The following is a 13,192-nucleotide window of genomic DNA, read 5'->3' on the forward strand; positions in this document are numbered from 1 at the left end:
TTTTCTTAAGTAATTTTCCACTGCTAGACGTTTAGCGTGTTTCCAAGTTTTAAACAATATGAACAATAATTCTCATTCTTACAGGTGTGCATAGATCTTTGATTATTTCCTTAAGTTAAACCCCTAGAATTAAAGCCTGCTGGGTCCAAGGGCACACACATTTCAAAGACTTCAGTACAGGGGCACCTGGGTGGCTCAGTCCGTTAAGCGTCCGACTTCGGCTCAGGTCATGATCTCACAGGTCGTGGGTTTGAGCCCCGAGTTGAGCTCTGTGCTGACGGCTCAGAGCCTGGAGCCTGCTTCCGATTCTGTGTCTCCCTCTCTCTCCCTACCCCTCCTCCCCTCAGGCTCTGTCTTTCTCTCTCTCAAAAGTAAATAATCATTACAAAAATTTTTTGAAAAAGAAAGACTTCAGTACACGCTGAGGAATCACTCAACAGAGAATAAATAGTACAAAGGTCTACTTCGGTCACCAATATGCAATAGTGTCTGTTTGCCCACACTTAGGCCAACACCAAGTTTCTGAGGCTTTTTAACCACTGGGGATGGAATCATTGAAAACTGGTATCACAACATTTAGTTTGCACGTGAAGGGGAACATTCCTTTTATTGTGTATTCTGTATTGTGTATCTATACATGCATTGTGCATATGCACACATGTATGTGAGTTGCCTAGTCAAGTCCTCGCCCATTTTTTAGAACATGGGTGTCTGTCTCTGTCTTCTGGATTTGTAAAAACATTTTATATGGTAAGGACAATAAGGCCGGTTTGATTTTCTGGTGAGATATGCAAGAGAAGAAATCTAACAAGTACTTAGCAATATGGGCTTGTAGGCTCAAGGAGAATTCAGCACTGGGGGATGAATTTAGAAGTGGGAGGAAATTGGATGTGTTCTTTAAGAGATAGTACAGGGAGAAAAGAACTAGGCACTGAATGCAGGAAATGTCCATAAGTAAGGAATGGAAGATGAAAAGGATTCTTCCAAGAGGGGGGAAATGATCGGAGAAGTTGGAGGTGACCCAACAGTCTTCTAGCACCAGAGACCAAGGTTGAAATGAGGAAGAATTACAGAGAGCTAACCATTAGTCTGGATTTGATGAAGGTCACTGGTGGCTTTAGAATCCCTATTTTTCTCTGTATCTTCTTACCCAGTGTCCATCCAATACACCAAAATTAACTGGAAGGTTATGGAGACTTGGAAGCATGGGAGCTGGTTACTGTGTTCTTCCTGCTAAAGATTTAAGCAGCAAACTGTTTAAAAATATTTATTTATTTTGAGAGAGAAAGAGAGCATGTGGACAAGTGGGGGAAGGCCAGAGAAAGAGAGAAAGAAAGTATCCCAAGCAGGCTCCGCACCGCCAGCTCAGAGCCAGATGCAGGGCTCGATCCCATGAACCGTGAGATCATGACCTGAGCAGAAACCAAGAGTCAGACGCTCAACCGACTGAGCCATTCGGGCGCCCCTAAGCAGCAAACTTTTTGTCTCAAGGCTTAGAGTCGAGAAAGCTTCAAAAATGTATTTGTATATATATTTCCTGCTTTAGGAAATCCTGTCTAGTGAGCACTATTCACTTTTGTTTTGATGAATCTTATAAGATGTCAAGGTCATCATGAGTATCAGTTCTCATTGTTCAGAGCTAAATATGTGGAGGTAAAAAAGGACATCGGACTGAATGTACACTGACCCCGGGACAGCTCTGGAAGTTTCTTCCCCCTCCCTCACTAAAGTTCTGCTATCTCATCTCTCTCCTCTTTCTCCTTAAGGTGGCCTGATGAATTGAGGTCTTGATTACAATGTGCACCAGAAAAGATGGAAGTGACAACCCAACGCTAATATCTCAAGTTATCACCTGAGTAGCAGGTGGTGTCACGTTCAAGGCTTGAACTGAGAGGCTAGAAGGATCACAGTCAACAAAATGTTAAAGGGCCCATCTCCTGTCCCCCTGCAACCTCCCCCGGGAATCTATTCTACAGAAACTCACGTGTCTGTGCAAAGATCCACGTATAGGGAAATTCATCACAGCCTCGATTACGATACTGAAAAACAAGGGGGAAAACCCACAGATGTCTGATAATAGAAAAGTATTGAACTAAATTGTGATACATGCATAGTCTGGAATATTCTGCAGCCATCGAGAAGAATGTGGTAGGTCTGTATATTCTGATGCAAACATCTCCAAGACATATTTATATTGTAGCAAAAAGAAGCTCGTAGTACAATAAGCACAGTAAGAGCCCATATATGCAAAAAAAAAAAAGCCCTATATATGTGTATTTGCACATAAATGTATGTGAGTGCATAGAAAGGGGACAGAAAGGAACCCACTAAACCAGGGACGGTGGCTACCTCAGGGGAGCAAGGTGGAAATGCGGTGGGGGGGGGGGCTTCCTCAGGGGGACATTCAACGTGCTTCTGTATTGTTTGATCCTTTTACAGCATGAATGTATTCACACATTACCTGTGTCATTCAAAAACATGTTTAGTACAAGAAAAGAGTTCTCACTCAGCTTTGCAGCAGAGGTAATTAGGATGCAGAGTCTGAGAAGAGCTAAAAGAAAGGCAAAATGAAAGAGGGCTCCCTCGAATCGAGAGAGCCCCCCCCTCCCCTCCCCTCCCCAATTCCATTTCCTGTTTTCTCCCCATCTGCAGTCACCTGCGGTTTGAAATACGTTATACCACATTTCATATCACAGGCAGAAGCTCTGCTCTCTTTCTCTTCCGCCTCCTCCCCTGAGGACACACCAATCTCATTTTTTAATTGAATATTCAAAGGTTCGCGTTACGAAGAACAAGTTATGGCGGTTCCAGCTGTGCATCTTCCTCTCACTGCTGTTATTCGGAAAATAAAGAGTCCCATAAGCACCCAAGTGGGCAACCCCTGGCCCCTTCTACCCCCCCCCCCCGCCCCGCCCCTCTTCCAACCTTAGTGGCAGAGGAAGCAAACAGTATATGAGGCCCTTGGGAACTGAAGGTGTGTCAATATCAATGGAGTTTCTGGCCTCCTATTTCAAGCCCCGTGGCTAAGTCAGTAGCTGACGTTCTGAAGGATGAGACCAAAACCAAAAGGTTGGAACTCATTGCCGACCACTGGCCTTTCCCTAAACTTGCTCGTCTGGCCTCTCTGCACCTCGTCGTAGACACACTGAAATAGGATTCTCTCGCGGGCCTGATCTCTCACACCTTCCCTTTTCTCCATCATAGACCCTGCAAACCTTCAGGATGATCAAAATCAGTGAATAGTTCAGTGATGCACAATGGAATATTAAACAGCTGATACAAATATCTTCTAAGAAAATGTAATGACAAGAGAGCACCTGGGTGGCTTAGTCGGTTAAGTGTCCGATTTCGGCTCAGCTCATGTTCTCCCAGTTCGTGGGTTTGGGCCCCAGCGTCAGGCTCTACGCTGACAGCTCAGAGCCTGGAGCCCACTTCGGATTCTGTCTCTCTGTCTGTCTCTCTCCCTCTCAAAAATAAATAAACATTAAAAAAATTAAAAAGAGGGGCGCCTGGATGGCTCAGGCAGTTAAGCTGACTTTGGCTCAGGTCATGATCTCACAGTTCGTGGGTTTGAGCCCCATGTTGGGCTCTGTGCTGACAGCCCAGAGCCTGGAACCTGCTTCAAATGCTGTGTCTCCCTCTTTCTCTGCCCCTCCCCCGCTCTCTGCCTGTCTGTCTCTTAAAAATAAACATTAAGGGGCGCCTGGGTGGCACAGTCGGTTGAGCGTCCGACTTCAGCCAGGTCACGATCTCGCGGTCCGTGAGTTCGAGCCCCGCATCAGGCTCTGGGCTGATGGCTCGGAGCCTGGAGCCTGTTTCCGATTCTGTGTCTCCCTCTCTCTCTGCTCCTCCCCCGTTCATGCTCTGTCTCTCTCTGTCCCAAAAATAAATAAAAAACGTTGACAAAAAAATTTTTTAAATAAATAAATAAATAAACATTAAAAAAGTTTAATAAAAAAAATTAAAAAGAGTATTTAAGGAAAAGGAAAAATGATCACCAAATATGATCAAGCAAATAACAAAACAAAACCCCAATCATTCCAATCATGGGGGGCGGGGAGTGTAGATGTATTTTTGAAAGCTTGGAAGAATATTCAGGTGACCCTTGAACAACACAGGTTTGAAGGGCCTGGGTCCACTTATTACGTGGATTTTTTTTTCAACAAATACAAGGTAGTCCTATAAATGTATTTTCCCTCCCTTATGTTTTTCTTAATAACATTTTCTTTTCTCTAGTTTACTTTATTGTAAGAATATAAGTATATAATACATACAACATACAAAGTAGGTGTTAATGTTACTATTTATGTTATCAGTAGTAAGACTTCCAGCCAGCAATAAGCTGTTAAGTTATTAAGTTTTGGGGGAGTCAAAAGTTATACGTGGAGTTTTGACTGTGTGGGGGTCAGTGCCCTTAACCCCTGCATTGTTCAAAGGTCAACTTTACACCAGAATGGTGACAATGGTTACTTTCGGGTGGAGGGAATGCAGGTTGTTGCTTTTCTGTGTTTCCCAAATTTTCTACAATAGGCATATTTTACTTTTGGGGAGGGGGGGGCATAGTTTACTTTTATAACCAGAATAAAAAGATTCCTTTCTAAAAAAGATTCTACAAGTACCAAAAAAGGTGCTTTAACATACAGATAACTAGAAAATTCGGTTAAGTATTCAGCTTTCGGGCAGTTTTATTGTATGTAAACACTTATTTTAGCAATAATACAATAAAACCCTATTATTATCCTTATTATAACATTACTTATTATTATACGGTATAACTTATTATTATAAGGATTCATGTGAACCAGCAGTCGAGTCACATATCCGGAAACATGCCGCTAAAAGACTTGATGAAGCAATCAGGTGGATGAGAGCCCGATCTGCTGCCTCCAGCGCCACCAAGAGAGCGGACGCCACTGTATCATCAGCCATAAGAACCCCCAAAAGCCCCAGAAAAGCCTTTCGGTGGGGGGGGCCGGGGGGCCGGGCAGCTTAGGGGGCCCTGGGGAGGCACGAAGGAAACCATGCTTACCATACAGGGAGAAAGGTCCGTTTGGGGCAAATCGAGTAGATGAACCTCTGGATTTTAATACACCAGATCAATTCCCGAGTGGCTTTTCATTCTATAAAAGGACTCGCAGCAGGATTCCATTAAATGGCCAGCTCTCCTAGCGCATTTAAGATGGGATTCAATAGACAGAAATTCAGCTGTCGCGTACCTCTATAAGACGACAATGGCAACACACCCCCACCTGGACAGACTGTCTGAAGGGCTGTTTCTATTCCACTTAGAGAGACCCTGCTGAGCTAAAAGCACAGACTTGCCTTTTCCACAACTCTGTCTCTCCACCCAGCTCAAGGAGTCAAAGCAGGGAAGAGATGGAGTTAACCACCTCGGTCGGAAGCAGAAGCAGGCAAGAGCCTCAAAGAAATTCAGCTGCGGGACCAGGAAACACTCAGAACCACACAAGGTTGGAGCTGGTAACGCCCTTCGGGCTCCGACCCACTCCGACCCGCTCATGTTACAAAAGGGGAAACAGAGACTCAGAGAGAGGAAGTGACCTGTCCAGAGTCACAGAGTGATTTAGTGGCCGAGGAGTGGTGCTGGGCTCCAGGGCCCTTGTCGAGAGGACTGCTACTCTCAAATGGAAAAGCTGACTGCAGTGACAGACTTCTTTACGCAGCTGAAATGTGAGGGCATGGGGCCTGTGGCCTGATGACAGTCCAGAGGGAGGAGGGTCACGGAACACGACCTGGAACCCTATGGGCTCCGCAAGGCGGCTCCCACCCACGGAAGGCAACTGAGGCAGCAGAAGCCATGGAGGGGCTGGTCCTCCTCTTCTGGGTTCCCTCTGCCCTTTCTCTCCTTTCGGACTCGGGCCTAAGCCTCCGGCCCGGGGCCACTCCACCCAACTGGCCAGATTCTAGGTACAACAGCTCTACCTCAGGCCAGGGGCGACCCCCGCTCAGGGTGGGTCAGCCTCTCCCACAAGAGCCAGACTTCAAGCCAGGCTCTTTAAACAGAGTTTTCTAGGTGTTCTGGTCACTGTTATCTCCAATCTGCTAAAAAAAAAAAAAGAAAAAAAAAGAAAAAAGAAAAAAAGAAAAAGAAAAAAGGTTTACTCACAGGCCTCTGGATGAATGCCCAACTGTCCTCTAGGGAGCCTGAATTTGCCTCTGCCTCCATCTGGTCTCATTTAAAGTGGATCTGAAAAAACCCAGTTCCTGCCTCAGCGCCGGTGTTCAGAGCTGGGGGCCTCTGCTGGGAAAGGAAACCCAACACTACCTCACACCTCATCAGGGTCGCCAAAGCGAGGTTCTGCTCCCGCTCTCCCCCACCCCAGGGTCTTCAATGGGGGGGGGGGGGTCAGAGGGGGCCCTGGCCGGAGAAACCGGAGCCCTGAGTCCTGTCCCCGCGGAGGCCTGCAAATCTCTTCCCCAGTCCCCTGTAAGTGAGTGGAACGGATGACCCAAGCCCAGGGCGAGCTGAGAGCACGTGTCACAATTCAGCAGATGGCTGCCTTTAATGGGGAGACACAGGACAAGAGGATAACATTATTTCTCACCCTCCTGAGCATGTGGCCTCCTTCCTCTGTGCAAGCAGCGGAGAAACCCACGGTTTCAAATCCCAGCAGCAAAAGCCTTCTCCTGCCAAACCGAGGAGGAAGGGTCTGTGTTTCTAATTTATTCTGCACCCCCCCCCCCAAGTTGTTACTTAAAATAATCCATCATTACACGGCTGGTGGCTCCAAGATTTTTATTTAAAGCAATATGGAAAGAAAGAAAAAGAAAGAAAACCCACACGTAACCCGTGGCTGTGCGATCTGGGATTTAAGCTGAGGATCTTTTTAACATCACCGAGTCTTCAAAGAACCCAAGTATACTCTTCTCTGACCCGAGCGTGCTGGCGGGGGTGGGGGAGAGGCGGTGAAAAGAGGGGGAAGTTGGGGTAATGGCAGGATTTTTATTGCTTAGAAACATCACAAAAAGGGCAGGTTTGGCTTATTTATTTATTTATTTATTTATATTTTTTTAATGAATCTGTGTCATCTGTTATGTGTTTCATTGTTTCGTCCACTGACCAGCGATATCGCTTTGGACTAAGTCACTTGGTCTCCCCGTACCCATAAATGAAGAAAACAGGAATACTTGTTCAGGAAGCTGTTGGGAAAAATGAAATACAGATGGAAGCATTTGGAGATCGCTGAAAGAAACATGTTATACTTATCTATGGTATTCTCTGTCTTCCTCTTCTCTTTCTCTTTCTTCAATGGGGTCTTAAAGTACATGCAACTTAAAAGCCCTTCTCAATTGTTCATGCTAATACGAAACCACGGCTCTGATAATCCAGAAACCCAGGCAAGTCCAGAAATCAGTCCTATTTAGTTTTGGAATACCTTTTTCCAGGGGGCTTATCTTCCTAATTAGTTTTGCTCAGACTAATGCTCCGGGTTTGTTCCCTTACGGCACACAAAGGGAGGGGCCATGCTGGGTAACAAAGCCAGCAATTAACAGAAAATTTACAGCAGAGACTCCACAAGGTAAATGCTATGCACATGACTGCAGATCAAAATCTCATTATGCTATACAGACAAATCGCTCAGCTGTAATGCAGTTTTGTAATAAGAACACCGCTACCACTCAACATTTCCAGGATTTAGGAAATGAAAGGAAACGGGACTGATTCCTGCCTGTCATCTGGAAGCTTTCGGAGGGCACGGTCCTGTGTGCCTCGGCACCACCATATCCCCGGCACCTGGCACAGGGCCTGGCGGAGTTGGTGCCCAACCAACTCTGTTGGAGGAATGAATGAATGAGAACAGAAGCGTGTGAATTAACAAATGAGATGTCCCCGGCCCGGGAGCAGGGTGAGAGCTCAAGCATCTTCACACCTACCCCTTTCTTAGCTGAAGCCCTCAGGAAGCCTTTCCAGTCACCCACCGCCCCGTTCACGGCTGGATTAGGTCCACTTGTAGTGAATTCTCACAGTGGGCGGCAGCTCCTCCTGCGGCATGGACCACGATGGTAATCACGTGGCTATTTAAATCTGCCTCCATTATTAGATTGTAAACTCCCTGAGGGAAGGAAGGGCCGTATGCCTTTGGTGGGGGGAGGGGAAGACATTGTCGTCCCCCCCCCTTTTTCTTTTGAAAAGTCTCAAACACATAGAAGAGTTAGAAAAATGGTACAATGATCACCCATATACCCTTGACTTAGATTCAATAACTTGTTCTATTTGGGGCCATGTAAATTTTCGTCTGTGCTGTATCCTCAGTGGAGGTATGGGTACATACTGGGGCTTTGCTCTCCCGGGTCGGGGTATAATATTACTTTTAGTGTGAGGTGGTAGATATGGCTGAGGCTGGAGCTTCAAGGGAAATCAAGGGTTAGGTGCCATTTGATAGCAAAGATCAGAATGCAGAGACCAGCTTCTCCCCGCCTGGAGGCGGTTGCCCTGAGACAGCTGCCCCAGACCAACCCCAGGTAAGGCAAAGTTAGCCCCTGCAAGATCCTTCATTAGGGAGAAAGACCATTACCAGGCTGCCAGTGGAGGAGAGCATCATTGCCCACATTGTGGGATTGGTTCAAGCCAGAACCAATGAGCCGTTCTTTCTATGGGACAGCACTTACAGTCTGGACCCCAAAACACAACATTGAAAGAAACAGCTCGATGAAAGAGCCAGAAGATACCGCCCCTGAGGCCTGGGCTGTGCCTCGCTTGGTTACCATGGAGAAGTCATATGACCTCAAAGAGTACACCCTGGGGCACCCAGGTGGCTCAGTTGGTTAAATGTCCAACTCTTGGTTTCGACTCAGGTCACGATCTCACAGTTTGTGAGTTCGAGCCCTGCATCGGGCTCTGCACTGACGGTCCGGGGCCTGCTTGGGATTCTCTCTCTCTCTCTCTCTCTGTCCTTCCTACGCTCTCTCTCTCTCTCAAAGTAAATAAATAAACTTAAACAAAAAGAGTATATATTAATAGCAGCCCAAGCCACCTCACGGGCAAGGGTTGGGAGTGGGGATATCCCAAGAATCTTCTACAGTTCTCTATTTCACAGCAGCCACAACTGGTCTCTCCAACTAGACCATAAGCTTACAAGCCAGAAACTATGTCTACTACTTTTTTTTTTTTCCGTATAGTTGACAAGGGCTAGCCATAGTGCTGGACACTGAGCAGTCAAAAATAAACGTCTGTGGACGCAATGGAGAGAGAGTTTTGTCACACAGAATCTTTGTGGTGTTCATTCAGATGGGATCGGGTTGTGTTGTGTACGCCAGAGCTGAACTTCCAAGCTCCGTGCATGCCCAAAGAAGGGTCCTATCCAACAATTCTGTGGCCTGTTTTAAGTCACTAATGATGTTGCCTTACTAGCCATGGTGACCCTCAACCACACACACACACACACACACACACACACACGCGCGCGCGCGCGTGCCCCAGAGCAATGCATGTGTGGCACCATGTCCGGGAGCTCATTCAAAAGAACTCCTGAGCTAGGTTTATTCTCCAGACTTCTCTTTCCAAACCCCGCATGCATATTCCTTGGAAGAAACAAACAGCCATCAGCCATCCAAGGTCTCCTGAGTTAATTCCATCTTCCCCAGGCGAATTACAACTTCTTGCAGACACAAAGAGCAGAGAGACAAATGACACATAAACAAGAGCTTTACAGCCTGGGGGAGGGGGGCAGGGAGAGTGACGTCAGTTTTCCCAGAAACCCATTTATCCCGATAACAAGGTTTCAAGTGCTTGGGCTGCTCTTTCAGCTTCAGAATCTGGCATACAATTAAGTTCTTCACCATGCAGTATGGGCAAGGCCAGCCAGAGCAAACGGGGACCAGGCAAAGCAAACCAAATGGCCCTAAACCACCCCCCAACTCCCATCCGCAGAACAAAGGGGACCTCCGGGTGGCCCAAATTGTGCCTGAGGTGAAGCACAACCTTCTGGAATGTTCCCCTTTACAACATCTGCCCTGCAATCCTAATCCAGGCAAGGGGAACTGGCGGCAGAGTATGGACAGGTCGATGCAAATTAATTAGCTGACAAGAAAAATCATTAGCATCCTTTTTGGTCACTAAAAACGGAGCAAGTGTAATCCAGGAGAACAATCCCTCGACTTCGGCCATGCCATCTCTAAAATGCAGGTAACAGGGAGCAGAAAAGCTCTCTGAGAACCCTCAAGATGCCACAGCAATAAATATTACAGTGCCAGTCTTAGAGCGAAGAGAATTCTCTCAAATTCCATGATCACAGAGCACTGTCTCCTATCTACTGGTCCTTGCACATCAACATAAAGAACTGGGTTGAGGTCTACAGGGGTTGGGGAGGTCCAAATGAAATCACCGTGCCCTTCCAAACAGGGACCAGAGAGTGTCATGAATTCATATATATCCTGTAGAGAAAATGCTATCAGATTCTGGAAACAGATTTTGAAAACAAATCAATTTCAATGGCACCAGATACCTAGAGGCTTTTTTTTTTTCTTTCTTTTTGCACTGGAATTGCAGTGCATGGATTATTTCCCTGAAGAAGTAAGCCACAGGGTTTAAAAACTTGCGTGTGTGTGTGTGTGTGTGTGTGTGTGTGTGTGTGTGGTTCGGAGATTTCCATCAAGTAGCATTTGATGTTCTGGAATTTCATCTACCTCTACTTCACTCTCCTTCCTCACCAAAGAGTGTAGGTAACTGTGGGCTTCTTAAAATCTCAGACACCCATGGATGAAAAGAAAGGCTAGATTGTTGCCCCAAATGGAATCATCCCCTCCCTGTACAAGCACGCCTCTGGTCTGAAAACACAAAATAAAATAAATAAATAAAAACCAAACAAACAATCATGGAGCCTCGGGTCACTTCAGTATGATTTCTCTGAACATCCCAGGCTGGAAAACTTCAGTTCTTTAAAAGAACATTTTTTTCCCCCCAGAGTCTGCTGCCAACAAAAAGAGAGACGGCATCGCTTTTACAAGCCTCACACTTATTTTCCTGAGTCCCCGCAGAAAGAAGCCGGCTCCACAGGTTTTGGCATACCAGCCCAATTACACCGAACACGGAATCCAGACAGACACCCAGTGGCCCGCAAAACCCGGGTCAGGTAGCCAGAAACACGCCAAAATACGCAGCCAGCCACCTACAGGCCAGCGAACTGCACCCCCGCCCCCACCCCCGACACACACAAATGGGACCCAGAGGCAAACAGCACAGAGGAGTCGGGACACACGCGCACACACCACGGGGGTGAGCGCACGTAGAGAAACAGGCGGACTCATCTAGGGTCACAGACAACCCGGGCGCCGCCGCCCGCCGGGGAGGCACGAGTGCGCGCGCGTGCACTCACACGCACACGGTGATACACACACACAGCCGCAGTCACATATGTAATGCACATGGAGAAACCCTACCCCCCGCCAGTCACCTCCCCGCCCCCCTCACCGCTCACCGCCTCCTGCCCCAGGCTCACCCCAGCCCCGCGCCCCTCTTGCAGGGGAGGCCCGGGTCCCGGCCGGCGTCTGGGCTCCGGGGCGCGGCCCGGCGCCAGGAGGAAGCAAGGCCCGGGGGGAGGGGAGGGGGGGGCCGGGGACCCCGAGGGCTCGGCGGCTGGCGCGGCCATTCATTCGGCAACGCCCAGCGGCGCGGCGGCAGCTGCAGCGAGGGAGGCGGCGGCGCTCGCTGCGGCTCTCGGGCAATGCAAGTTCGGCCGCCGGCCCGCAGCCTCCGCCGGGGCCCCCACCCGCCCGCCGCCACCGTTCCCGGGGAGCGGCCGGGAGAGTGAGCCGCTGACCCCGGGAGCAGAAGTCCCGCCGCGCCTCGGCTCCTGGATGCTGCCCGCTGCCCTCCTCGCCGCAGCGGCGGCGGCGGCGGCGGCCGGGTCTCCTCCGCCCTTCCCAGGCTCCCGGCACCCCAGCCCCGCACTCACCACCTGGCGAGCTATATCGGTCGCTGCCATCGCTCCTGCGTCCGCCAGGGCTGCCACGGGTGCCGCCGCCACCGGAGCTACAGCACAAGAAACAGCGGAGCTCCGCCGACAAAGAGAAAGTGTTACACTTCGGGCGCGACCAAGTCCGGTGGGGGGAGGTGCAAGGGAGGGGCCCCCGCGCCGCTGCTCCAACCCCAGCCTCCCCTCGCTGGCCCACCCCTTCGGAAGTGGGGTACGGGGAGGGGGCGGATTTCACGTGCCGCTTCCCCCTGCGACGAGCCCCGTTCCAATTCTCCCTGTAACCTCGGCTGTAGGCCTTTGCGAAGGGGGGCGGGGGCTCCCCTCGGTGACCACGTCCTCTGCCCCCCCCCGCCACTGGGCTCCGTGGTACGTCCCGACCTCTGCTGAATTGTCACACCCCCCTGCTCTCGCCTTACATCCCCGAGTCCCCAGACCCCAGAGGCTGGGAGGGAACCCCCGCCCCTCCCCCTCCCGCGCACAGCTCGGCGGCTGAGCTCTGCAGTCGCCCCCCTCCACTCCTCCCCGTCCCCCGTACCCCCTCTTCTTGTCCTCCGAGATGTCCGGGTGCTCCGGAGGGAGCGCCTGCGGCTGGGGACTCGAGGCTCCAGCACACCTCCTCCCCCCGCCCACCCCACCCCCAGTGGCCCGGGAGTGCGGCTGGGGCCGGAGTAGGGGGGGGGGGGGGGCAGCTGCGGCACCTGCCGCTCCACGGTGGAGCTTAGAAAGGGGGCAGTTGGGGGGAGCCGCACTGCGGCCCCGCAACTGAGCTGTGACGTGCGGAGTCTGGGACCAGCGGACTCGAGGTCCTCTTCTGCCCTGGGGTTTCCGCGCCTCGGATGCTGTGGACTATAATTTCGTGGAGGCGAGCTCACCACTGTTGGGTACTTAATACAGACGGACCCCACGCCTCCTCTCCCTACCAAGCCCTAGGCGCTCAGCGAGTGAGCGGGGGCTCAGACCACCACCCCCTTCTAGTGCCGGGGCCGCCGGGGAGTCTCAGAGGAGGAGCGTGGGAGTGACGCGGGGCGGCCTCCGGTGGCTCTGTCCCGCCCGGATTTCCCCTTCACCTTCGCTCAGCCCGGGAGAAGGCGGCCGGCCGTGCGCAGTGAGAACCTCCGAAGGCGGAGGCTGTGCCAGCCTGCTTTCCTCTTCCTCTCGGCCAACCGCCGCCGCGGGTCCTCTCCCTTGCCCGCGGCACCCCTCCACCTCTCTGGCCCTGAAGCCCCCCGCCCGTCTCCCGGGAGCGGCTCCTTCCTAGC

At 50.4% G+C, this 13,192-nt stretch overlaps 1 protein-coding gene across 5 annotated transcripts in view; it reads right to left on the reverse strand.

Annotated features, from left to right (window-relative positions):
• The window catches only part of SEPTIN6 (septin 6), a 64,787-nt gene extending 52,727 nt beyond the window's left edge, over positions 1-12,060 (reverse strand). The window contains exons 1-3 of one of the 5 annotated variants that reach the window (XM_047843629.1): positions 11,913-12,016; positions 6,564-6,645; positions 6,125-6,205 (exon numbers count right to left, since the gene is read on the reverse strand). In XM_047843629.1, coding sequence (XP_047699585.1) covers positions 6,125-6,184 — 60 coding nt within the window. In that variant the 5' untranslated portion in view covers positions 6,185-6,205; positions 6,564-6,645; positions 11,913-12,016. Of the gene's footprint in view, positions 1-1,984; positions 2,036-6,124; positions 6,206-6,563; positions 6,646-11,912 lie in introns of those variants that run through there. The other 4 variants (XM_047843632.1, XM_047843633.1, XM_047843631.1 and 1 more) reach the window with 4 other exon arrangements.
• Positions 12,061-13,192: the final 1,132 nt, after the last annotated feature.

This window comes from Prionailurus viverrinus, chromosome X, assembly GCF_022837055.1.
Source record: "Prionailurus viverrinus isolate Anna chromosome X, UM_Priviv_1.0, whole genome shotgun sequence".
NCBI lineage: Eukaryota > Metazoa > Chordata > Mammalia > Carnivora > Felidae > Prionailurus > Prionailurus viverrinus.